Consider the following 24542-nt stretch of genomic DNA (forward strand, 5'->3'; position numbering starts at 1 on the left):
AAGCTAGTCATTTTTCCTCTTGAGCTTTACAAACTCCACTAAACGATCAATAAACTTGCTAGAGGTCTTTCCATGACAGAAATTTTCTATAAATCCAGAAATAATCTCATTGGACACCCTTTCCCAGTACCTCATTGCAATTCGTATTTCTTTTCTTATCTCATCGATTTCCCTCTGAATATCGACGTTTTTGATCATTTCATTCATTTTTTTGCTCATTTTTATTCTTTTCATATGAAGAAATGATATATTCAAATCTTTTGCAGAAACACCTCTTTCGAGATTCCTCCTGACATATATGTCGTAGTTCCGAACAATGTTCGTTATTATTCCACTGGTGCTGATTCCCTTTGTTCTTCTTATCGGTATAAACATCCCCATATCCTTTACAAACTTGTAGATATCTTCCTTGCCCTCTCCCTTGTATGGTATGTCATCGTGTGCAACAAAATCTATTTTGTGTTTTTGGATAAATTCTGATGTTAGTTCCCACGGCGCACTTGTTATAACCTCATCAACATACCTGCAATGTATCAGCCCTTCTGCTCGTTCTTTTTCATTCATAACAAGATTCCCCTTGAGCCTCGTTGTTATGTTATCATCAGTAACACCAACCAGCAAATAAACATCCGGAAAAAGGTTCTTTGCTTGCTTCAAACTTCTGGCATGCCCATAGTGGAATAGATCATACACTCCATCGCAATATATTCTTACAGGCCTATTGGTCGGTATCTTATATACACCAACATCGGAATTCATTTCTTCGTACTCAAAAGCGTTCCTATCTGGATATGTAGGTGCTATCATTCTGTATTCCTCTGGATTATTCTCCTTCTTCATGGGTTGGGCCTACAGAATGGAAAATAAACCCAAACAAATTCCCTCGCAGGTTCTAAGGTTCCTATATCATAAGCTATCAAGATGCATCACTATATTTATTGAAAATATCACTGAATATAATCCAAGTCTTGAGGAATCCCAAAGTTACTGTTAAACTCCGGCTTCTCCATCGAAAACTTGTTGCATACGTAATCCTGTATAATAAAGATATTATCAATAATTTTGTTGTATTCATCAACTATCTCCTTTCTATCATCGACAAATTTATCATAGATCGTGGGGTCTGTCTCCTCAAATTTGCTTAGTTCCTCCTTTTGTTCCTCTTCTATCTTTGCTAGGGCATTTAGTTTACTCTCTAATTCCTTTCTTTCCTCAGTGTAGTTCTTGGATATCCTTTCATTCTCCAGGTGTTTTTTTTTCTTTAAAATCTCCTCAGACATGCTTTTACATTCCTCGACAAGCTCTTTGAATTTCAGATTCTTCTTCTGAACTCCCTCAGATGCGAATGACCAATATAGATTTGAGGTCCCGACCTTCTCAACAGTGACAAGTCCATCATCAACGAGCTGCTGCAAAATCTCCTTGATAGTGTTTGCTACTATCCCTTTCTTCGAACCTAGGTTTTCTAGTTCCTGCAACTTAAAGAACGATCTGCTTCCCCGGATTATTTCCAGTAGAATCGTCTTCTTCTGATCAGCTTTCATTTTGACTGTTGCCATAGCTCTAGGGCTCTTCAAAGACTGCTTATTAATGGGTGTACTCTACTTCATTACTAAATAAAGAAACCCCATGATGTCGTTGGAGCTGACTAGGGAAAACATTAATGCAGTCTCTCTTGAACTGGTGAAGAACAAAAGGATGTTTGACAAGAACGTGAACTATGTAATGAGCTTCATGATCAAGGCCTTTCCAGAAAGAACTGAGCTTCTCAGCAGAATAAAGGTCCTCAACATCAAATCAAAGGCTGCAAAGAAAATAGATCTCGAATCAGACATCATGGATCAAATAGCAATGAACGTCTTCGCCATTAAAAATATCAATGAGGGAAGCTTCATGAAGAACATGTTGACTCTATTCAAGGATCCAAGCTCTTTTTCAAAAGTATTTCTGACTTATTTCTATTCTAACTCAAGTCTTGGAATCGAGAAGACAGATGAGATCTTGGATAAGCTTGTAGAGTTGCTACTAGAAGAATCTAGTCTTAAGGAAAGCTTTGAGGGATTCATAAATGGCATAGGGTTTTCCGAGTACTCTGAATCCATATCCTCAGAAAAAACCGAAGAAATGGGAAAAGAGCTAGGTACAGATGCCCATAAAGAACTCACATATAAGGCATCTAACGACGAATCCTCAAGCACGGCGATATCGTTGATCTCTTTAGATGACTCTGAAGAAATCAGGAGAATTGATACATCTATATCCTTACTGTTTGAGGGAAGAAAGAAGAAGCTGTCACCATTATCTCTAAAAACATGTGCCAGGGTGTTGAGTATCATGAACATAATATTAGAAAACAATTACCCAGGGTGTGTAGATGTTGTTCCCGTTCTTATGTACATTTCAAAAATAGACCAAGTAATCTTTAAACGGTCGTTGTCTGCCTTGAAAACAATACTAAAGAAGATAAATTACAAAGACAAAGGAAGGCTGTTTGAAATGTTCTGTGATTTACTGGGCCAAAACCCAAACATGATAAGAATGACAATGCTCATTGCAAATACCTGTGGAGATTACTTCAGCTGGCCAGAATTCCTTGAAAGTGTAGATAGAAACGAAGAGGTTGATTTAGACATGATTGATAGAACCTGCATTCCGCGACCTTCTTTCTATGAGTTTATAGTGCTTACTGAGAATCCAGGAAGATATCTAACAACAGCTAAGAATATAATTAAGAACGAAACAGACATCCATCTTCTCAGGGACTTGGGTGAAAAGATTAACGATACTGAACTAGGGGGAATAAAGCAGATAAAAAGTGCTATAGATTCCAGGATTAAGGCCTTAAGCCATGAAGAATGCCCCAAAAAACAAAAAAGATCAGGGAAAAATCGTGATAACTAAAGAGTAAGTTTAATTCTATCGATTTAAGTTTTATACCAATATTCAAGACGCCTACAAAACACATTTTCTATGGCAAAAGGTTGTTCTTCCACCCTTTTCAAGGGAGATGGCATCCTTCAATATCCATCTGTCTTCTTGGTCATCCCATTCAACTTCTATTTTGTTGCGACACACATCACAAAGTGCAGGACCTCCGGAGTGTGCGATTTTCTCAACCTTTTCAACCTCTAGCCTGAGCTTGATTTTTTCAATATTCTTGGTCCATGCCTCTAAAGTTGGAAAGAATTCTCTACTTATGCAATCTTTCTCTCCCAATACCCTTGCTTTTCTCCTATGTTCATCAATGTGGATCCTCATCTGCTCATCGCCCTCTGGCGTATCTTCATATCTTAACCCACACAATTTGCATTGATTTGGAGGGTATAGGACAGACGGATCCACATCAATCTTCAAGTATTCATTGTTCAAGATCCCAAGCTCGTTTTCCTTTCTATCCCATGAGTTTTTTGATTTTGCCTCCTCAAACACGTTTTGGCCTATTCTTTTGTTGGATGGTTCTTTATCCTTAGGGTTACTATCGGACACGGGATTCACAGGGAAGTGTTTTGCATCACTGCATCCCTTAATGTCGGCAGGTTTTGAATTTCCCTTGCTATCTACCTTTGGTTTCTTAGGCCTTTCCTCCAAATCCTCTCCAGATAACAACCTGGAAATTTTGTGGTCCGTATCGAATTCTTCCTTGTATCTTCTAAAGAGATTTAAATATCTTGCGTCTTTATTGCAGAGTAGAAAAAGAAAATCTAAAACAGGTTCCTTTGAGAGAAGGCTTCTGTGGTGCTTAATTAGTGCATCACTCATCACTTCCTCGTTGTACCTAAAACTCTCTGAAATCATAAGAAGAACGTTTTGTGCAATTTTATCATTCTTCTTGAGAATCTTCAGAAGAGAAATAAATTCGTCCATAGAGGGTCTATTGAATTGGCTTTTTATCGTTCGTCCTTCAGTGATATCAGCCCAGGCTTTAACTAAAAACCCCCTAGGTTCTTCTCTTTGTACTTGATCTTCTTCTTTGGTGCCGGCTTAACAGTCTGATTTTCCTTCTGTGTAAACTCTTCGATAATTTCATTGAGAGTGGAGATCACTTTACCAGGTCTAAAAACACCCTTGGAGACATCCCTCTTTCTATACATCTCTTCAAGCATCTCAAGATTCTCTGGGAATTTCATAAGATAGTCCTCCTTTTTCTTTAGGTCTATGTCTATAACCTTGACACTTCCATTGTCCCACAGCACAAATCTTTCCTCGAAAAAAAAACAACTCTTATTTTCGCTAAAGAAAAACCCTAAGAGGTTCTCAACCTCATATACAACTCCCTTGGCATTGATGAGGTCGAACCTATCGCAAAATATAAACTCTCCCCCAGTTTTGTACAATACTACGATCGTTTCCCCGATAGAGATATTCATCAGGTTCTCTATGTATATGGACTCTGCAGCCTTATCTTCTATGTTCAAAGAAGTGAGCCGAACATGTTTTTTGGTTCCTTCCTGGATGTAAAGTCTGTCTTGAAAAACGACCGATTGGATTTTTAAATTAGTAAGATATATGGTGCTTAGTCTAAGGTTGTTAAGATCCAAATGAAACACCTGATTTCTTGTTACAACTAGTAGCTCTCTGAACAGATAAAAGCATATGAACATAGGATTGCCTGTGTATGGAAATACCTCTTTGACCCCTGTTTCGCCAAATATCAGGATCTCTTTAGTAGTTAGTATGAATATCTCTCCAAAGGGAGAGGTGCATAAATCAATTGCTTGGATATTAAACATGGTTATTCTCTTTTGTTTGTAAACATAGATGTGATTGCCTGTGAGGATAAAGGCTTTTCCATGTCCAGTTACCAGTCTTACGCAAAGGTCTTTTATTTCGAACCTGTATCTGTACTTCCCAACAATATCGAATTGGTAGCCATCTCTTGAATATATCACATTGTAATTATCTATTTTTTCCATGAAAATCACATGCTTGGGACTTCTAGATTTGACGGCAGATCTTCGAAGTGGAAATATCAGGGGGATATCTATCTTCTTCCTGCTGAAGTCAAACTTTCCGTCGTATCTGGGTGGGCCAAGCATCTTGAGCGTAAACATACTCCTGAGGCGCTTAGGCAGTCTTTCTTCAGGAAAATTTATCATGGGTGTCCTTTGGAATAATGAAATGAGCCGAAAATCCACGTTCTCTATCTAGAAGCTGTAAGTTTATTTCAACATGTTTGATATTTTGTATAAGATTTTCTAGAAGCGGACGTGAAGAGACCCCAGTAAATGAAATGCCAATACTGCGAAGCAGCAGAATTCTTAATAGAGTGTATAACATGCGGAAAGCATTTCTGCAATTCACATAGCGCTTCATCCATATCTCATATAGTGTTTCATCTTGTGAAAGCAAGGCATAAATCAATTCGAATTGGAGGAGACATCAAGTGCAGGAAATGCGGAGAGGACAATTTGTTTAAACTTCTAGATAGCAATGGGAAGATATTTTGCAATGCATGCGGCTCTGGCAGAACCTTGGTTGAAGAGAGATGTCTTACCATAATCAAGAGCCCCGAGGTCCAGGGAAGAAGGCTCACTAAGCAGCAAATGGCTGAGATGGAGGAGAAGAACGTGCCGTCACTTCCTCAGGTTAAGCCGAGATTTGAAGCTGGGGAGTATGTCGAAGTGTTTTCTTCGCTAATTGAGGCTGAGTGCCGGAAAGAAAGGGAGATAAAGGAATCGATGAGACAAGAGAATGTGTTTGTTCGGTGGGAGAAGATGAAGTATTGTTATTTCTACTTCCAGAATGGAGACAACGAGCTAAAGATTAACATTGGTGATGAGATTAGGCTGACCCATAAGAGCGGATTTGTCTTGAATGGATTCGTTAGCGGAGAGACATTTAGCGAGGAGTTGAAGGTGGAAGTTGAAATACCTGGGGATTACCCAAGAAGCGGATATACTGTTGAGTATCTTTGGAGAGGTGTATGCTATGAAAGAATGGAATGGGCTTTAAGGAAGTTATATAACACATATAAGAAAGAGATTGGGAAAAACAAAAAAAACAAGAGTAATAATGATGAGAAGGGCTTGCATGAAGAAGAAATAGATGCCAATAGATCTTTGGGCAAAAGAAAACCGTTGGACTGTATTGAAGGGAGGAATGGGCCGGATGGGAGAAAAGCAACAAAAGCAAAGAAAAACTTAAATGAAGGGCCATCTATATTTGAATACATCCTGAAAGGATATAAAGAAGGGATCAGTAACATCGATCATATTTTTTCACCTCCGAACCTTCCAAAACTCAATACTTCCCAAGAAACGGCGGTTAGAGCAGCTCTTGGGAGAAAGGTGACGTTGATACAAGGGCCACCTGGGACTGGAAAGACATTGGTGTCATCTTCTATTGTTTACAACTTTGTGAAGCATTATGGAGGAAAGGTCCTTGTTGTTGCGCCAAGCAACACTGCAGTAGATCAGCTTACTCTGAAGATCCATAAGACAGGCCTGAAGGTTCTACGAGTAATGAGTAGAAGAAGGGAGTGCGGGCAGTCAGATGTAAGCTTTCTGTCTCTTCATGAGAATTTGAGAGAGTTACAAGAAGGAAGAAAGAAAAAAGATGAGGGATGCAGAGACAATGGTAGATATAATAGTATCTACAATGACGAGGTTAGTGAGTCATTAAAAAAGCAGCTTCTAAATCAAGCAGAAGTTATCACATGTACATGTGTAACATCGGGGCAGAAGATGTTTAACAAGTTCCGATTCCATTATGTATTAATTGATGAGGCAGTTCAGTCAACAGAGCCTTTAAGTCTTATCCCTCTGGTATATGGATGCAAAAAGCTTGTGCTTGTCGGGGATCATAAACAACTAGGCCCTACAATTCTGTGTAAGAAAGTGGCACAGGCTGGATTCAAACAAAGTTTGTTTGAAAGACTGATCTCGATTGGGGTGGTTCCGTATGTATTGTCTATCCAATACAGGATGGATACAGATCTTTGTGAATGGCCATCAGAAATGTTTTACAATGGAGAACTCCTCACAGGAGGAAAGAGATTCTGTAGATTTGATCTGGGAATCCCAACAAACTTTTTTTACGTATGTTATGGAAGAGAAGAAGTAAGTGCAAGCGGGACCTCTTTTATCAATCAAGCCGAGGCTCTATACTGTGAAAGTATAATAAGACATCTATTCAAGTGTGGTGTTACGGAGAATCAAATAGGTGTGATAACACCCTATGAAGGGCAAAGATCTTACATTCTAAACAGAATATTTGGGGCGGAGCCTGGGAATCTCGAAATAAGTAATGTTGATGGGTTTCAGGGAAGAGAGAAAGACTTTATAATAGTTAGTCTTGTTCGAAGCAATTTATATCAGGGGATAGGATTTGTTGGAGACAAAAGAAGAATGAATGTTACACTAACAAGAGCAAAGCATGGACTAGTAATAATAGGGAACCCAACGACCTTGATGAAGCATGACATGTGGAGTAACCTATTGTCGTTCTATGATAAAAAAGGTCTTGTAATGGAAGGGCCGTTGCACAACTTGAGGAGGGTTATCATAAAGCCTCCTAAACTTTTCGATTTCAAGGAGATGAGCAGAACTCTTATGAGCCAAATATGATAATCAATTCATCATCAATTAAAATAAAAAACAATGAAGATGTTGAGAAATAAGAATTCTTGGATTATTTTTATGTTTTTCTTTATGCTTTAAAGGGAATTTTACAAAGATTGCTTCTCAGGTAGTTTTGTACTTTCCAAATCAAGTTCCTCTTTTATATCTAATGCAGTTCTTCTGACTATGAATACAGGGTCCTTGGTAAAGTTATCGAGATTGAAGGCTTCCTTGAAGAGGCAGGGATGTTCTCTGTATGAATGAAGTAGCGCTCTTCGATATCTCCAATCGTTACCATGATCATCACACAGGATCTTGATGATTTTCTCCTTGAAATCATTATTTGAGAAATAGAACAGGGTTTTGATTTGAGAAAGAAAAGATTTTCTATAGCGCTTGCATACCTCAAGAACAATTTTTTCTAGTTCCTGCCTTATACAGAAGTTGGAAGTATCAAGTCGATTGGAGTCCCCAAATATCTTTTCATCATCTAACAATGTGTTGGGTATCTTTTCTTCATCATTGGAACGCACATTATCAAACAAGCTTAGGGTGATTTTGACTATCTCTTCCAGGTCATAAGCAATGTGCCCATAAACTGTGTTGGAAACTCTATCTATTCTACTTCCACACATCCTTTGAAGGATAAGAAACATCTTCTTATGAGGGAAGACTTTAAGAAACTTTATATATAGCCTACTTATATCTGAATAATCATTAATAGATGAAATCGATATCGATCCAAAAGTATCCACGCACCATTCGACATAAAGATTAAAAGTTGTTGTTGTAATGATTAGATGCTCAGATTTCAATATCTCTTTTTTTACATCCTTCATTTCCTTTATCATTGCCTCCAAGGTTTCAGGATCAACCGTCTTTAGTTTAAATATATGAAAGGCACAAACTGACCCATATTCCGTGTTTATATACTTCCTGAACAGATTTAGGAGCTCTTTATCAAATGACAAGCTAAGATACAGGGCGACATTTTCAAGGAAGAATCTTGGAGAAATAGATTCAATATCCAATAGACATCTCTTGGCCTCGACCAAACAACGAATCTCGTCAGAAAGCTTATAAGAGGCGCACAAGCAGGTTTCACCTACATTCCCACCTCTTCCACACTTACAGAGGGTTTTACAAGACAGGTCATCGGAAACTTGCTGAGACTTGTGGTTAAGAACATCTCTATCCATCTTAGCTTCTCCAGCCTCATTGGAATGCTTACTGCCTTCTTCAGAAAACGACTCAATGCTAGATTCGAAGAATGGCTTGCCTTGGCTGAAACTTAGATCTTCTGGGAATTTCTCGTTACCTTCTTTCCTACTACTACTATTCTCGCCTTCTATTGAATAGAAGTCCGTTTTCTTTTCCTGGTCCTTCTCCATTTCCTTATTACATTCGTCTTTACTATCAAAGGATATCTTAATATTTTTGATACATTCTTCCATTTCTAAATCAATCATCTTATCGACACCTCTGCATCTTTCACATTTATATCTGATACTTCTTTCCCTCATCAACTTAACCTTCAGGAGATAGAGCTCAACAAGAAAATCTTTTTTCTTGCCAAATATTTCAAATAATTCGTCAAACTCCCCCGTAGTTGTTCTGGTAAACAGAAAGGCCACAATATCAACTACCTGCTTTGTACATATCTTAGCAAACGGAAGAACGAGTTTATAGAGATAATCTATACATTGCAAAGAGTCATCGGCTGTTCTGTTGTTGATGACAAGCCCACATTTGTCAGCAACGAAGCTTAACTCCTCATCTTCTTCCCTTTCTCCAAAATGAGCTTGCAAAATACTCCCAACCTCTTCTAATATTACTAGACTTGTGTTGAAATCCAATAGCTTGTGCTTGGTCATCATCTTGATCATCCTTGAGAAGTCCACAGTTGAGTGATTATATACCTGCTGGATATTCTTGTAAGCCCACACAATATGCTCTGGATTATCCATATCTAGCTTGTCTATTCTGAAGGAAAAGTCTTTGGAATTCACGCCTCCATCCTCCTTGATTTTACTCTCTTCCATCTCAATGGGGTCAAAAAACAGCGAATATTTCCAATTCCATCATGATGCCGGATTTAAGATCATGCCTGTCTATGTCCTTTTATTAGATAAGCTGATCATGGGCTCTTCCAATTAAATATACTATTAATCTACAATATGATAAATACTATTGATTTTTGTGTATATCATGAAGAAATATCCTTATCGATCACAAGAATTTTGTATCCTTAATATAGGTAGGTCATGGTAAACAAATCTGACAGCATCCAGATTAATTGCAAATATTTCCAAAATAAGGAAAAGAACATGCACATGGAACACATTCTTTGTTGTTAAAATGTATAAATAAGCAGGCTTTGGGGAGTAAATTAAAGATGTTAAAGCTCTCATTACTCCTAAGTCTAGTAGGCTTTAGTGCAGTTCTTGCGAGTGGAGGAAGAAGGAAATGTGGTTTAAGAAGAAACCCCGATGGCTTCAACTATTTCAAAGAACAAAATCTTCTTGGAATTAAATACAAAAATGATGTAAGGAGGCTTTGTGGAGATCAAGCATTCGAGGATGGTTCTTGCAACTCTTCATCTTATTCTTCTAGCTCTGAAGAATGTGGTCGAAGGTGCCCTAAGGATAGGGATGATGGTTGCTCGTCACGTTCTTCATCTTGCGATAGCTACAGTTCATCATGCGACTACTCAAGTTGCTCCTCTACTCCATGCTCTACTCCTGTGCCTCTGAGGTGTGAGAATGAATTGAAGACACCTATAATCAACATGGGAGAAAGGATATTTGAGTTCCTTAAGAACTATCAGGACCAATATGAGAAAGCTGTTGTTCTTGCTTTGACCAACATTCTTTCTCAAGTTTCAGGATTCAACCCTATCTTCGCAGGTGCAGACTATGATGCTTTGGTAGAGCAACTCAAGACACTTGGTGTTAATGTTCCAGCCAATACTGCTGCGGAACTCGCATCAATAGATTCCTCTGAATCAGCTGCTCTTTCTAGAACCATTCAGAATAATGCACAGAAGGTAATTGGTGACTTACTTGGGAGAATTAGCTCAATGTGTTACTTGGATCTCGTGAGCCTCATCAACAGTGGGCTCTTTGCTAGCCAAATTTCAAGTGTATTCAATAACATTCAGCCAATCATTACCATTGCAGGGAATGATCTATTTGCCAAGCAGATGGCTGTATTCCAGAAACTCTCTGGGTCTCTGCCTGCTGCTGCAGTTACTGCCATCAACAATGTCCTTCAAGCAAACAGGAACAGCTTTGTTACGTTCTTCACAACCCAGGCCTCTACTCTTCAGACAAATGTTCAGGATGCTGTTACAGCTTTGACAACGGCCCTCACAACCCTATCAAACAATGCATCAAGCGAGTTCGTCAATTTTGCAAACTCTGAGATTGCAGCACTTGTATCCAGGGTCTTCCCACCTTCTTCTACATCCGATGGCAGTAGTGGATCGGGAAGCAGTAGTGGATCAGGAAGTAGTGATGGCCAAGGAGGCAGTAGTGGATCGGGAAGCAGTAGTGGATCGGGAAGCAGTAGTGGATCAGGAAGTAGTGATGGCCAAGGAGGCAGCAATGGATCAGGAAGTAATGGTGGGTCAGGAAGTAGTGATGGCCAAGGCCAGGGCGATCAAACCCCCGAGCAAGATGGCAATTAGAGGGCCGACCATTCTAGTGCGTGAGTCCAAGCCTCAAACTCAACTCATCCATAAGGCATGACGGGTACCAACAAAACGGATAAGGACTCATCGACTTCATGGCTAAAACATGCCTCGTATTACTATCTTCGACGGTGAAAAGGCTTTTCATTAGGCTGTAAATAAAACTGATTTCAAAATTTGTCTTATTTACAAGATACTGTTGCTGTGACCCATGAAGTTTTCGGACTTAAATATCGATCAAAGAATTGAAAAGGGACTTAATGAGAACGGGTTTATTACAATGAAAGAAATTCAACAACGGGTAATTCCCGTAGCACTAGAAGGCAATGACATAATTGGATCATCACAGACAGGAACCGGAAAGACTCTTGCTTTTCTTATACCCATTTTACAGAGGCTAACAGACCTCCAATGGAGAAGAGAGGATGGCCTTGGGTGTTTAATAGTTACACCAACACGTGAGCTGGCTTTACAGATATTCGATGTTCTTACCAGGGTTGGGAAACATACTACATTGAATGCTGGTCTGATTATGGGTGGGGTTGAGGCAGAAAACGAATCTCTGAAGATTAGCACTATGAGCATTCTTATATGCACACCAGGAAGATTCCTTCAGCACCTACAAGAAAATCCTTGTCTGAAAACCGAGAACATTCAAATATTGGTTCTTGATGAAGCAGACAAAATGATTGAGATGGGATTCAAGGAGATTCTGGAAGATATACTTGAGTACATTCCTTCAAAGAAGCAAACCTTACTGTTTTCAGCAACACCTAAAGCCTCAACAGCCAGAATCTTAAAACTGGAAGACCCGAAGATTATATCTATATACAAGGAAGAGGGATTTCCATCTCGACTACACCAATATTTTTATATGATGAGGATAGAGGATAAAATCAGCTATCTGCACACATTTATCAGAAGCAATCCGGAAGTCAAAGGGATAGTATTCTTCAGCACTTGCAAGGAGGTCAAATTTCATCACCTTCTATTCGAGAGACTCAAGCTCCGTAACAGAGTCTTTTGCCTTAGTGGAGGGATTTCACAAAGACAAAGAATAGATACATTCAAAAGATTCGTAAAAGAAAAGAATGGAATTCTGTTCTGTACTGACCTAGGATCTCGAGGACTAGACTTTCCAAAGGTCGACGTAGTTATACAATACGATTGCCCATGCAACGTTGAGACATATGTCCATCGTGTGGGAAGAACAGCTAGAAACAATGAGGGTGGAGAGTCTTACGTATATCTTGTTTATGGGGAGGAAAGACTTCTTGGAGACATTCAAAAGAAGGGATGGATTAGAAGCCAGGAAGCTAAAGACAAAAAAGCAGAGGATGAAAGCATCTCTGAAGAGATTCAAGAGGGTCCAAAGATCCAAATTAAATGTATCGATAAGATGATAAAAGGGCTCGTGAAATCAAACAAAGAGCTTAATGAATACTGCAAAAAGTATCTTGTGACATATGAGAAGTTCCTTGGTTTTAGTAGTAAGAGGTATTCTGAAAGTATATTAAGAAAGATTCCATCATTATATGAATATTTTGGAATTTCGAAAGATTAGAGAAACTCATTTATAAACAAATTCAGCCAATCGATTTTTTAATGTCAAGGTTAATACTCATTCAATCTAAGTAGTTGATTGTACTTACTAACCCTCTCACCACGACAAGGTGCACCTGACTTCATATATTCAGCACCAACACCTACTGATAAATCGCTTATGAAGTGATCTTCTGTTTCTCCGCTTCTATGAGAAACCATAATTTTCATTCCGTACTTTCGAGCAATCTTTATTGCCTTTATTGTCTCACTAATTGTACCTATCTGGTTGGGCTTTACTAGAAGTGTGTTGCACATTTTTCTTAGGCCTGCATTTTCAACAAGTTGTGGATTAGTGGCAGTCAGGTCATCACCAACAATATTGATTTTGTCTCCAACTTTAGCATTTATCCACCTCCATCCGTCATAGTCTTTTTCTGAAAATGGATCTTCAAGGCTATATATCTGAGGATACTTCCTAATGACTTCCATATACTTTTCCCCAAGGTCTCTTGTAGTATAGACCTCTCCATCAAGTTCATATTTCCCATCATCCCTTGTAAACTCATTTGCTGCAAAGTCAATAGCAATTTTCATATCTGTTCTGTTGCATCTTCTGGAGGCTTCTAATATTAGATCTAGCCCATCCTCTAACTTCTCTATAGGAGGTGCAAACCCTCCTTCATCCCCCACCGAAGTATGCAATACACCATACTTCTCGGATATCGTTTTCTTCAAAGATTCATACAATACACATCCACACTCAATATTTCTTTCTAAGTCATTGTGTTGATATACAACCATGATCTCTTGTACCGTCATTGCATTTCCGGAGTGAACTCCTCCGTTTAAAACATTGAAATGAGGAATAGGCATCTTTCTTTTGAATGGTCCTATGCTCGAAATAAACTCATCCACTCGTTTATTTGAGTATCCTGCACCCATTTTACAGAAAGCCGTGGAAAGTGCTATTATTCCATTCCCTCCTATCTTTGATTTGTTGTTTGTTCCATCCAGATCTAGTAGGAAATTGTCTATGTTTTGTTGATCAGCCGCATTGTATTCTAGTTCAAGTAAACTTCTTGATATATCATTGATGTTGTTTATAACAGCTCTTACACCTCTTCCATTATAAAGGTTTCCTCCATCAGAGATTACCACAGCTTCTTTTGAACCTCTAGATGCGCCTGATGGGCAAGAAGACCTATACACACCTTTACCCGTTATTAAGTCAACCTCCACTGTTGGATAGCCTCTACTTGTGAGTATCATTCTTGACTTAATACTTAGCAAGGCATCCTTGATTTTCATCCTCTGTTTTGTTTGAGACTTAGTGGCCATAAATTTTGTTACTCAATTCCCTTTGACAGACAATGAAAAAAGACTTTGCAAAACATTTGATGTATCTCTACTGCACAGCATTCAGAACGGTTGGAATCCCATCTGTCCATAGAAGAAAGATGAAGAAAATAAAGATGATATCAAATAAATATCAAATAAGATTGTCCAGAGAAATAAAGAGAACAGTGTGTCCCGGCTGCTACACCATTCTTATCCCTGGATTCAATTGTGTATCAAGGGTTACCAGGGAGGAGAATGGGTTGTGTCTCAAGACCTCGTGTAGTTGTGGAAACGAAAAGGTCTTTGTTGCCCAAGGAAGATGAGCCCAAGACTATCTGACAATACATCAATTATGAAACGCGGGTGTGTTTCATAACTTAGATATAAAGGAGCTGGGTTTATATTGACATGGCAGTCATGGATCTACTTATAGAAAAAATAAACGATCTCCAGGACATATGTACAGAGAATAGCATATCAAATAAAATAGAACTCCCACAAATAGTGGTTATTGGTAGTCAAAGCTCCGGAAAAAGTAGTGTCCTCGAAAACATAATAGGCAGAGATATTCTTCCGAGAGGCACAGGGATTGTCACCAGAAGGCCCTTGATCTTGCAACTCATCCATAGTAAAACAGAAGATCATGCGGTTTTCAATCATTTTCCGGAAAAAAGATATACAGACTTTGATGAAGTGAAGAAAGAAATCATAAAGGAAACAAATCGAATTTTAAAGTCGAAGAATGATGTCTCACCCCAACCCATTATACTTAAGTACTATTCTTCTAAGGTTCTAACACTCACATTAGTTGATCTCCCTGGGCTGGTGAGAGTCCCGACTAATGACCAGCCTAAGGACATATGTACCAAAATAACGGAAATGTGTAGGAAATATGTATCTAATAAGAATGCCCTGATTCTTGCAGTGTCCTCTGCCAATACAGACATATCGAATTCTGATGCTCTACAGCTTGCTAGGGAGGTTGATCATAACTATGAAAGAACCATTGGCGTTCTTACCAAGGTAGATCTTATGGATTCTGGGACAGATGTTGTGGACATTCTAGCAGGCAGGATCATATGCCTAAGGCTGGGCTTTGTTCCCGTTGTAAATAGAAGCCAACAGGACATTGAAAAAAACAAAGGCATACAACAGGCATTAAAAGACGAGGAGGTATTTTTCTCGACTCATGAGTCTTATAAAAGGAATAAGGCATACTGTGGAACGTCATACCTGATAGCAAAGCTCCATAACATTCTCCATGAGCATATAAGGCAATGCTTGCCGGATCTCCAAGAAAGGATCAATAGTGGAATGATCGATGCACAGAATAACCTTCGAGACCTTGGAAATGTATGCTTAAGCCCAAAAGAAAATGTAATGAGAATCATCAATGGCGTTTCTAAGAGATTCAGTGACATTCTTTCAGGGAATGTTGAGTCTAAAGGAAACGAGCTGATGGGAGGTGCAAGGCTGAATTATGCATTCAACCACCATTTCTCAAAATTTATAAACAGGCTTGGTGCTCTTGACAACATCCACGATGAACAGATAAGAGCGTTGCTGTATAATTCTAGTGGATCATCATCTGTTCTACTGTTTGGTCAAGCAGCCTTTGAAAAGCTAGCAAGGGTTTCTGTCGAATCTTTTAAACCCCACAGCTTGAAGCTTGTAAGCATAGTTTTTTCCGAGCTGGTTAGAATGATCAAACATATTGTAGATGGCTCTACTATGAGCAGGTACCCTGCACTTGGGGAGAGGATCATAAGTAGTGCGATTAGAATGTTTAAAGAACGATGCGATGCAACACATAAGCTGGTCGAATCATTTATTGATTGGAATACAGGATATATCAGTACTAAGCATCCAGACTTTATAAAGTGGAGTGAAATGCTGTCGAAGGAACTAGAGGATCCTGCGGTAGAAAGAAAAGCAGAAAAGATAGACTTCTACAAGGGAATGGAAACCAAGATGACTCTTGACTCCATTCCTAATACATTGAGGATTCGTGATGGGCTTTCCGAGCAGGAAACCATAGAGATAAGTATGATCAAGTCTATGGTTGAATCCTACTTTGAAATAACTAAGAAGATAGTTGTCGATCAAGTCCCAAAAGCGATAATGTGCGAGCTAGTAAAAAAGGCCGAGAATTCCCTTCAAGAAACACTGTTTATGGAAATATACAACAGAGAGGATATAGACACCATAGCCTCTGAGTCTGAGGAAGTGAAGATGGAAAGAAGCAGGATAGAGTCCATGCTGAAAGCCCTAAAACAGGCCTATGATATAATATGCTCTTTATGAATGAGATTAAATAACCTAGTGTTTAACTAGCTTATCTCGGATTGCAACACAAACATATCTTTCTTATAATAACTTGGATCGGTACGTAGGTTGTGAATGACATCATGCAATGGAATAGCCCTTATGGATGATGCCGTTCCCTCATAGGCGATTTTTATGTTTATGACATGAATATGCAACCTGAGATACGTTGGTCTATAATGAAAGAACATAAAAACATGGTTGAAATCCAAAGAGAACATGGTTTCTAAAACATTGCTTGCTTTCTCCTGTGCTCTTACTAAAATTTCCCAGTTATCTATATCTCTTACCGTTTTTAGACCAAGATCCTTGAATATTATCAGAAGATGAAGGGCATCTATGTTCTGGCAATTCCATTTATAGTCTGGAATGATCATTATTTCTCCATCCTCATACAAGATATTCTCATTTACATTCCTTTTGTTCTTTAAAGTAATGTTATCCATCCAATTAGTACTTATATGAGCATGGTTATTTATAAAGTCTAGGTATTCCTTATAGGTCTCCTTAACATAAACAAGTCTTGGAGAATATTTCTTGATATGATCTTCAGTTGCTGGATAGATGACCCTGAAGTTGATATAAATAGGGCCCAAAACCCTGTATGAATAATATATGTTGTTTGATTGGATATTTTCCATTGGAAGGGACAAAAACTGGATAAAGGTATCTTTTGAAACTGATTGTCTTGGAAATATTAATATTGCCTTTTTATCCCGAATTCTACCTATATATAGATTCCCCTCCGAGTTCACAAGACTTTGATCCAAGATAAACTCCTTAATTATATCTTTCATGTTAGGGTCTAAATTTTTACATATAATGCTGAGATCCCTAATGGAGAACATCAATAAAGAGGCCAATGAGAGAGCAAAGAAGTTACGAGAAAGGATAGAAGAAGCCACGGGAATTAGAATTGGAGGGGTAGAATACGAAGAGGATTATTCTGAGGTTATTAATAGGTGCTGCGAAAACCTTATTGGATACAAAAAGGTGCCCTTGGGAGTTTCAAGCAGGGGGGTACTAATAAACAACAGGGAATTCTTTATTCCAATAGCAACAACCGAAGGTGCACTGGTTGCATCGATGAATCGCGGAATCAAACTTATGAATGCTTGCGGAGGAGTTGAAGGATATGCAGAAAACATTGGGATTACAAGGGGGTTTATTATGAGGTTTAAGACTTTTGGAGAGGCAATGAGATTCTATCAATGGATAAAGGTGGAAGAATCTGTTGCAAACCTCAAAAGAATTGGTAATAAAGGAAGCAGGTATTTGAGAATTAACAAGATAGAATCTAAGCATGTTGTTGGAGAAGATGTATACATAAAGGTATATGGATACTCCGGAGATGCTATGGGGATGAATATGATAACAAAGGCATGTGTTCAAATATCTAGTGAAATAACTCGAATGTTTCCAAATTCATCCCTTGTGTCCATAAGCTCCAATACATGTACCGACAAAAAATGGTCGGGCGAGAACTATTGTAATGGAAGAGGGAGGAGGATATTTATGAACATTAAGATAGATGACAAAAACTGCCGAGAAATAATTGGCGTTGGGATAGACAAGATTCTGGATGTATATCATTCAAAAGTCGTTGTTGGAGGGTCTCTTGTGCTAGGGGGATTTAACTGCCAGGCAGCCAATTATGTGGCAGGAATGTTTTTGGCTTTGGGACAGGATCTTGGGCAGGTTATTGAAAGCAGCAACTGTGTATTGAGTATGAAGAAGTTTACAGCAGATGTTCTGAGTGTTTCTTTGTTTATGCCTTCTGTTACTGTGGGGGTTATTGGGGGTGGTACACATCTAGAGCCTTCAAAAAGTTTTCTAAAGCAATTTAATAAGGGGAATGATGACTATATAATAACGAACAAAGATGAAGACAAGTCATCTGGACCTGGATATCTGGGGCTAGCGGTTGGGACAGCAGTGCTTGGAGGGGAACTATCTCTTCTAGGTTCTCTAGCAAACAATACTTTAATGGAGAGCCATCTGAGATTGAATAGAGGAGTGACCCAGACAACGGAATAGATAAATTACACTGATGTCCTAAAGGCAAATAGTTTGTGAAGATCTCCTTTTGATCTATCAATGATTTTTCTTGTATCAAAAGAATAAAAATAAAGACCCATCATATTCGGATGTCAATTAGGTTGACGATAAGATATCGAACAGACTCTATAGAAGCAATTGCCATGATGACGGATACTCTGGAATCTCTGAAATTAAGAATTCAAGAAATCACGGGAGTACCTGTCGATTCTCAAGTGCTTCTGTTCAATGACAGGATCCTTAGCGATAATAACAAGGAACTGAAGGAGCTAGGAATAGAGAATGATTGCACTTTACATTTGAAGAAAAAGATGGAAGTAAAAAGCGAAGGGAAGAAACCGGACTTCACTGCCTCAATGATGAAGAACCCTTTGGTTAAGAATTTTCTGAAAAACCCTGATGCAATGAGGAGCATTGTTGAGATGTTTCCCGGGCTCAAGGAGGAGATGAATAGCAATCCTGAGCTGAGAATGGTGATGAATAGCTCAAATCTGCAAGATGAGCTAGAAATGTTTTCCATGAATCCTGAATACATGAACACTCAGCTTAAGAACCTAGATATAACAATGTCCAAGCTGGAAAACATTCCTGGGGGGCTTAATATGATAAGCAGCATGATCAAAGATGTTCAAGATCCTTTATCCTCGGCACTAAAAGAAGGAATGGGGAGAGGATACAGGGTAAAAGAGGGAAGGAAAATAGACAAGCCCATTAATGAAGCAATTCCAGGCGTGTGCAAGGAAGAAAGCCAACTAGTGAAGTATAAGGACAAGTTGGCCGAGCTCAAACAGATCGGGTTCAGTGATACCAGACGGAACTTCATGGCTCTCATGGCGTGTAATGGAGATTTGGAAGGGTCTATAATGTATTTACAAGAACTCGATAGGAAGTCATCACCTACACAAAGGGCAAAATAAAAATAAAAGACCGAGTCTCCTTCATCTTCTTTAGCTTGAAGATCTTTGGCTTTATTTAGGATAGAGACAATCTTCAGAATATTTTTAATAGCAAGATACACTATACTTCACTTCCGATATACTTAGAATTTACGAGATCGATGAATCTACATACGCTGAAAGAGCATATTCCTGCTATATCACAGATGTTATTTCCATTTTTTCGCAGTTTAAGAAGGTCATCAAACCTAAATGAAACTGGATGAGAGACTAGAATGTTTTGGACATAAACTTCTACGCTAAAAAGAAGAGGGGCTTCTGAGAGAAATAGGAAGAATATTTCTGAGATATCGGGGGAATCATATATCTGGACAAGCACACCCATACTCATAAGCTTTTCTGCACTATACTTATGTGTTCCATATTTAGAATCCCTAGTGATGTCATCAGTGCCACTGAATCCAAATAAGGATCTTTTCTTAATTGCTAACTTTGCAACAAAAGAATTGAGATAGTTTTGATAAAGTTCTATCTTTCCGGATAGATAATCATCTCTGTAACATAGATTATCATAGCTTATCTCATTTATCCTAAGTTCCTTACTTCTTTCTTCAGACATGAACCTTAAGATGACTATATCTTGAGCTAACATGAATAGAAGCTCAGAATAAAGGTTATGCCTACTAGTGATGTTTTTGTCCTCCAAGAAGTTTAGATCATCAATGATAGATTCCTTCAGTTGATCAATAGTTTCATATTGTGCTGGAGGAGAGGTTATCGACAGTTCGTCCTCTTCATCCTTACTGTAAAGGGCATGCCTCTTCATGTCTAGATAGCGAGACTTTTCCTCTTCATCAGATTCCTTTAAGAGCATTTCTACCAAGTTCCTCCCTTTGCATACCGATATAGCGTATATAAGCTTCTTTTTCAATCCTCTTACAAAGTTATCCAGTGCTATTTTTTCTGGATCCTGAGAGCATATCCATTCAGGGCCAAAGAAAGTAAATGAAAGGGTCTTGTTTTGGTCATCAGGGAACAGAGGCAAAGACTCAAGAACCTCACACAATTCCAGGCCTAGCAGTTTGGTGTTACTTAGAAGAAGTGTAATCAATTGGTTAGCAGTACTACTCGGGAGATGCACCGTAGCTCGTTTAAGCTTGCCCAGCTCGTTCATTGATTCAAATTGGAAATAGTTATCAAGACTAGAAACATTTGTAAGCTTTGAAAGGATTGATTGGTATCTTTCACGGCATCTTCCAAAGAAAGAATAAAGAGGCGAGTAGAATCTGAGATCGAAGCTCTTTTTTTCTCCATTGGCTAAAGGCATGTACCCTTTCACGCCATCATTTTTCTCCTCTTCACCATGATCAGATTCCTCAAAACTTGTCACCCTGTCCGTTATATACTCCAAGACCTTTGATATTATAAAGCATTTGTTTCTGAGGGATTTACTGACCTCGAATGATTCGATAAATGCATCGGGGGCTAAGATGAAAGGCATCACAAATTCAGTGTAAAACATTCCTGCTCCATAGAGTTTAAGGAAGTATCTAAGTATATAGGGAATGGATTCAATGCACGATTCCAAAAGATCTAGTGCAGATGAAATCACACCACGCATGACCATAAGCCTTGTCTGGACTGCCTCCCTAACTCTCTCGTTCTCCAATGCTTTGTCTACGGTTGTACTTTGGTTGAACAGCATTGTATAGATAAGAACCGGGTTGGCATCCACCTCAATATTTTCTAAATTCTTTACAATGTGAAGGATCTTGTCCCTCAAGGAGAAACTCCCCTGAGATATCCTGAAATAGTTAACCATAAGCTTATGGCAAATTGATCCGGATGACAAAGTATGATGAATAGGAAATTCAACTTCTTTAAATAACTCAAGAGAGAAAAAGGTACTTGAGTGTATTCCCAGAGACATGTCCATCGGAACAAGCTTTCTTACATCCAGCCCATTATCTAGAAGTTCTCTCCTGAATATTTCTAGCACAAGATTTATAAACATATACTCCTCTTTCTTAGAACAAACATTAGAGAAAATAGGAATAACAATGGATACAATAAGAGTATCTGGGTCACTAACATTTCTAAGTAACTCTGAAAGATATTTAGGATTGTTTTGTAAAAATAATAATACTCTCTCAAAGTCCCTAGTATCTTCGTCTTCTGGAATCGGGTTCTTGATTGTTATATTTCCGACCTCCATTCTGTTTTGAACTATCAGTCTGATTCTTGTTTCAATATCTTTTATCTGCGCTTCCTTTGCATAAATGCTATCAAATTTCTTTGATATTTTGTGATGAAGATTTTCAATAAGGTTCTCCTTAACCATTTCAGATGAATTGCTAAAGAAAATAAACACAAACCTTCTGATAGAAAATAGGGACACGTCCTTTCTATAGTAGATATCATCAAAGCATTTCTTGTACAGAAAGGTTCTCAGAGTCAGCTTAAGAATGTCAAAGGATTCATCACAAACACTTACATCTTCGGATAAAAAACTCCCTTCCTTATCAAGTGTATCCTTTTCCGTCATGCTTTCCTGATCTAAAGATTCTTTTTTCGTGTCATCTTCTTCGTTATCTACTCCCTCCATAGCCATTTTTTCCTTTAATACATCTCCTATGTTATCAAACTTAGGCATGTGCATTTTTTCGACCTGTACATCAGCCCTTGCCATATCGTCATAAGAAAAGACCTTTCCTTTGGCACTTTTGATGTTCCCAGCGACTCCTTTCGAGCTCAAAAGGTGTGCTAATGCATGTATACAGTATATGACTTTAACAAAATTCTTCTTTTCATACAAATCAATCACTTCAAAATGGAAATATTCAGGCAACCCTATTTGCATTAATCCATCCAAAAAGTAATTGATATTGTCTGTATGCCTATACTGCAAGATGGAGTCAACAAAAACATTTTTAACTGAGCTAGGTGCAAATATCCTACATATGTCAGTAAGAATCACCCCCTTTCTCATTTCTTCTTCAAACTCTTCAAATGACTCAGGCACATCAGTGAAGTCTCCTAGCCACGACTTTGCTTCCTCAAGCCTGCACAAATATTCATAAGCCCGTGTGTTTCTCCTTTCCTTGTCCATATCTTCTGACGAAACATGAACATCGGTGCCTAACCTTTGATGAACATTGATACTATTTTTCTTGAGTTCTTCTTTCCTGCTTTCCATGGGTGAAAAAAAACAGCAGAATTTATTAAGAATTCCTGAAGATATTAAATCTTAGAAGCTAAAAACTTTGCCCCTTGGATGAGAGACTTGCTCCAGAACTTTATTCATGCTTTTTTCAGAAATCAAAGTAGATCTCCCTCTCCCTTGTTTTTAGAGAGTGCCTCAAGGTACCTGAACCCATCCAGATCTGCCATTATACGGGATGATGAAATAGAAGATACCATCAAATCTAGGTCATATGGAGCATACCTGGCGTACAGGAGAATGAAGAAAAACAACATTACAAAGATGCTTTGCTATGTTCTGGCAGAAGTGGCCGACTCTTCTCCTTCTATAATGGAAGAGCTCAATAGAAACGTGAAGAAGGGCGCCCTGGGAATCGAGGTTTCTTATTTCACGGAATCAAGTCTTACCTTCATAAAAGAGAGTGTTGGCACACACATATATGGAATTGTATTTCAGATATACCAAAATGCATGCATATACAAAAAACTGAAGTCTGAAATATCCTTTTCCTCTAAGGCACATTCACATTTCTATGGAATTGTAAGAAAAGAACTGGAAAGATATGAAAGGTCTGTTATTGAACAATATGAAGAGCTTCTTCCATTCTATACTGGAATGTACTCCTCTTATATACGAATTCAAATAGTTCACCAACTAAATGAATGCTTCAGAGACAATCCCAGAAACCCTTTTGAGTTTCTTAGATTCAATTTTCTGTCAAATCATCCATTTTACAGGAAGGTTTTAGAGTCAAGCTGCTTACATATCAATAATTGCCTTAGAGAGTTCCTGTTTACAGGATGCTTCAGGGATGATACCAACGAATTCTTTATATGTAGAAAGACATCCATTGAGCCATGGGAAGAATTCAGCATCGACTTTGGGCTTGTTCCTTACTTTATTAGCAATAGGCTTGCTCAGAAAATATTATACATAGGAAAGTGCTCATTTCTTTTAAGGGGATGTAGTGCCTCGAAAATGCTCAGTTTAGATGATCTCCACGAAGCTCAAATATCTGGTGAATGTCGAAGTAAGGGCATTCAGAGCTATAATTTTCTTGATGAAGAGATAGAAGATAGTCCTAAGCATATCAATATCCTAAACCCAGGCCTTGAAGAAAGCATAGACATGATGTTGCATAGGATCAACAGGGAAATAGACCGTGTTTTTCTTGGAAACCCGAGTATATCTAGTCAAATAGAAGGAATTAGGAATACCTTTTTGTTTGGTAGATGTGACTTTATTGAAACACTTTTTCTTTATCTAAAGGATAGTAAGGATCTTAGCAGAAAAAGTTTCAGCTATATTCTAGACCTGGCCATTAGAAATACTTATGGAAATGCTGATGAATTTACTTCCAAGCTAGGTGTATACATTGTGGATAATGAAAACAAATATGAAAATTTTGCACTATTTTGTCAGGTGGACTACCCTGCAAGTATAATAGTTACAAAGGAAAGCATTCTTAAGCTTGTAAAGATATTTCAGTTTCTCTGGAAGCTAAAGCGAGTTGAACACCTTCTTTTGAGGGTTTCAGGGATGAAGATACAGAAGACATCCAAGATAAAGGTTATTTCTTATAAGACCTTACTTTATAAGATAAATTATTTTGTTTTTGAAGAGGTAATAGAGAGAAAATGGAAATTCTTCTCTTCAGTTGGCGAGATGCCACTGAACGAACTAAGACTAGGAATAGAAAGGGCCTTAGATGGAGTCATAAACACATGCCAAATAGGAGGTGGGATCGAGGATCTTCTTGATTCCATGAAAAATTCATTAATGGATGTAGGAACAGGGTTATCCTTGTTTAGTGATGCTAAGATTCAAAGAAGATTATCAGAGTTAATGGAAACATCTGGAAGTAATTTTATTGGGACATCTTTATATGATCTCCACAAATATGTTTAGAATTACCACAGGTTTAGAAT

At 38.3% G+C, this 24542-nt stretch overlaps 17 protein-coding genes across 17 annotated transcripts; 9 read left to right on the forward strand and 8 right to left on the reverse strand.

The window, feature by feature from the left end:
- Positions 1 to 3: 3 nt before the first annotated feature.
- EROM_101490 (choline phosphate cytidylyltransferase) lies at positions 4 to 840 on the reverse strand (the record flags this gene model as incomplete). The annotated part of the gene is made up of 1 exon (XM_009267186.1): positions 4 to 840. One exon carries the CDS (start codon positions 838 to 840, stop codon positions 4 to 6), a length of 837 nt encoding a protein of 278 aa, XP_009265461.1.
- A 107-nt stretch (positions 841 to 947) lies between these two features.
- On the reverse strand, positions 948 to 1559 carry EROM_101500 (putative meiotic recombination protein; the record flags this gene model as incomplete). Its single annotated transcript, XM_009267187.1, has 1 exon — positions 948 to 1559. One exon carries the CDS (start codon positions 1557 to 1559, stop codon positions 948 to 950), a length of 612 nt encoding a protein of 203 aa, XP_009265462.1.
- A 70-nt stretch (positions 1560 to 1629) lies between these two features.
- EROM_101510 (hypothetical protein) lies at positions 1630 to 2901 on the forward strand (the record flags this gene model as incomplete). Its single annotated transcript, XM_009267188.1, has 1 exon — positions 1630 to 2901. One exon carries the CDS (start codon positions 1630 to 1632, stop codon positions 2899 to 2901), a length of 1272 nt encoding a protein of 423 aa, XP_009265463.1.
- A 51-nt stretch (positions 2902 to 2952) lies between these two features.
- On the reverse strand, positions 2953 to 3864 carry EROM_101520 (hypothetical protein; the record flags this gene model as incomplete). The annotated part of the gene is made up of 1 exon (XM_009267189.1): positions 2953 to 3864. One exon carries the CDS (start codon positions 3862 to 3864, stop codon positions 2953 to 2955), a length of 912 nt encoding a protein of 303 aa, XP_009265464.1.
- A 62-nt stretch (positions 3865 to 3926) lies between these two features.
- EROM_101530 (hypothetical protein) lies at positions 3927 to 5096 on the reverse strand (the record flags this gene model as incomplete). The annotated part of the gene is made up of 1 exon (XM_009267190.1): positions 3927 to 5096. The coding sequence occupies one exon, from the start codon at positions 5094 to 5096 to the stop codon at positions 3927 to 3929; it is 1170 nt and encodes a 389-aa protein (XP_009265465.1).
- Positions 5097 to 5225: 129 nt separating this feature from the next.
- EROM_101540 (putative DNA helicase) lies at positions 5226 to 7565 on the forward strand (the record flags this gene model as incomplete). Its single annotated transcript, XM_009267191.1, has 1 exon — positions 5226 to 7565. One exon carries the CDS (start codon positions 5226 to 5228, stop codon positions 7563 to 7565), a length of 2340 nt encoding a protein of 779 aa, XP_009265466.1.
- Positions 7566 to 7666: 101 nt separating this feature from the next.
- Positions 7667 to 9601, reverse strand: EROM_101550 (hypothetical protein; the record flags this gene model as incomplete). The annotated part of the gene is made up of 1 exon (XM_009267192.1): positions 7667 to 9601. The coding sequence occupies one exon, from the start codon at positions 9599 to 9601 to the stop codon at positions 7667 to 7669; it is 1935 nt and encodes a 644-aa protein (XP_009265467.1).
- Positions 9602 to 9954: 353 nt separating this feature from the next.
- On the forward strand, positions 9955 to 11247 carry EROM_101560 (spore wall protein 1; the record flags this gene model as incomplete). The annotated part of the gene is made up of 1 exon (XM_009267193.1): positions 9955 to 11247. One exon carries the CDS (start codon positions 9955 to 9957, stop codon positions 11245 to 11247), a length of 1293 nt encoding a protein of 430 aa, XP_009265468.1.
- Positions 11248 to 11461: 214 nt separating this feature from the next.
- On the forward strand, positions 11462 to 12814 carry EROM_101570 (DEAD box ATP-dependent RNA helicase; the record flags this gene model as incomplete). The annotated part of the gene is made up of 1 exon (XM_009267194.1): positions 11462 to 12814. The coding sequence occupies one exon, from the start codon at positions 11462 to 11464 to the stop codon at positions 12812 to 12814; it is 1353 nt and encodes a 450-aa protein (XP_009265469.1).
- A 50-nt stretch (positions 12815 to 12864) lies between these two features.
- Positions 12865 to 14133, reverse strand: EROM_101580 (enolase; the record flags this gene model as incomplete). Its single annotated transcript, XM_009267195.1, has 1 exon — positions 12865 to 14133. The coding sequence occupies one exon, from the start codon at positions 14131 to 14133 to the stop codon at positions 12865 to 12867; it is 1269 nt and encodes a 422-aa protein (XP_009265470.1).
- Positions 14134 to 14165: 32 nt separating this feature from the next.
- Positions 14166 to 14456, forward strand: EROM_101590 (RNase P subunit Rpr2; the record flags this gene model as incomplete). The annotated part of the gene is made up of 1 exon (XM_009267196.1): positions 14166 to 14456. One exon carries the CDS (start codon positions 14166 to 14168, stop codon positions 14454 to 14456), a length of 291 nt encoding a protein of 96 aa, XP_009265471.1.
- An 85-nt stretch (positions 14457 to 14541) lies between these two features.
- EROM_101600 (dynamin-like vacuolar protein sorting protein) lies at positions 14542 to 16437 on the forward strand (the record flags this gene model as incomplete). The annotated part of the gene is made up of 1 exon (XM_009267197.1): positions 14542 to 16437. The coding sequence occupies one exon, from the start codon at positions 14542 to 14544 to the stop codon at positions 16435 to 16437; it is 1896 nt and encodes a 631-aa protein (XP_009265472.1).
- A 26-nt stretch (positions 16438 to 16463) lies between these two features.
- On the reverse strand, positions 16464 to 17306 carry EROM_101610 (hypothetical protein; the record flags this gene model as incomplete). Its single annotated transcript, XM_009267198.1, has 1 exon — positions 16464 to 17306. One exon carries the CDS (start codon positions 17304 to 17306, stop codon positions 16464 to 16466), a length of 843 nt encoding a protein of 280 aa, XP_009265473.1.
- On the forward strand, positions 17254 to 18495 carry EROM_101620 (3-hydroxy-3-methylglutaryl CoA reductase; the record flags this gene model as incomplete). Its single annotated transcript, XM_009267199.1, has 1 exon — positions 17254 to 18495. One exon carries the CDS (start codon positions 17254 to 17256, stop codon positions 18493 to 18495), a length of 1242 nt encoding a protein of 413 aa, XP_009265474.1.
- Positions 18496 to 18605: 110 nt separating this feature from the next.
- EROM_101630 (hypothetical protein) lies at positions 18606 to 19433 on the forward strand (the record flags this gene model as incomplete). Its single annotated transcript, XM_009267200.1, has 1 exon — positions 18606 to 19433. One exon carries the CDS (start codon positions 18606 to 18608, stop codon positions 19431 to 19433), a length of 828 nt encoding a protein of 275 aa, XP_009265475.1.
- Positions 19434 to 19533: 100 nt separating this feature from the next.
- Positions 19534 to 22608, reverse strand: EROM_101640 (putative RasGAP domain-containing protein; the record flags this gene model as incomplete). The annotated part of the gene is made up of 1 exon (XM_009267201.1): positions 19534 to 22608. The coding sequence occupies one exon, from the start codon at positions 22606 to 22608 to the stop codon at positions 19534 to 19536; it is 3075 nt and encodes a 1024-aa protein (XP_009265476.1).
- A 78-nt stretch (positions 22609 to 22686) lies between these two features.
- EROM_101650 (hypothetical protein) lies at positions 22687 to 24522 on the forward strand (the record flags this gene model as incomplete). Its single annotated transcript, XM_009267202.1, has 1 exon — positions 22687 to 24522. The coding sequence occupies one exon, from the start codon at positions 22687 to 22689 to the stop codon at positions 24520 to 24522; it is 1836 nt and encodes a 611-aa protein (XP_009265477.1).
- Positions 24523 to 24542: the final 20 nt, after the last annotated feature.

The sequence above is a fragment of the Encephalitozoon romaleae genome, chromosome X (assembly GCF_000280035.1).
Source record: "Encephalitozoon romaleae SJ-2008 chromosome X, complete sequence".
NCBI lineage: Eukaryota > Fungi > Microsporidia > Unikaryonidae > Encephalitozoon > Encephalitozoon romaleae.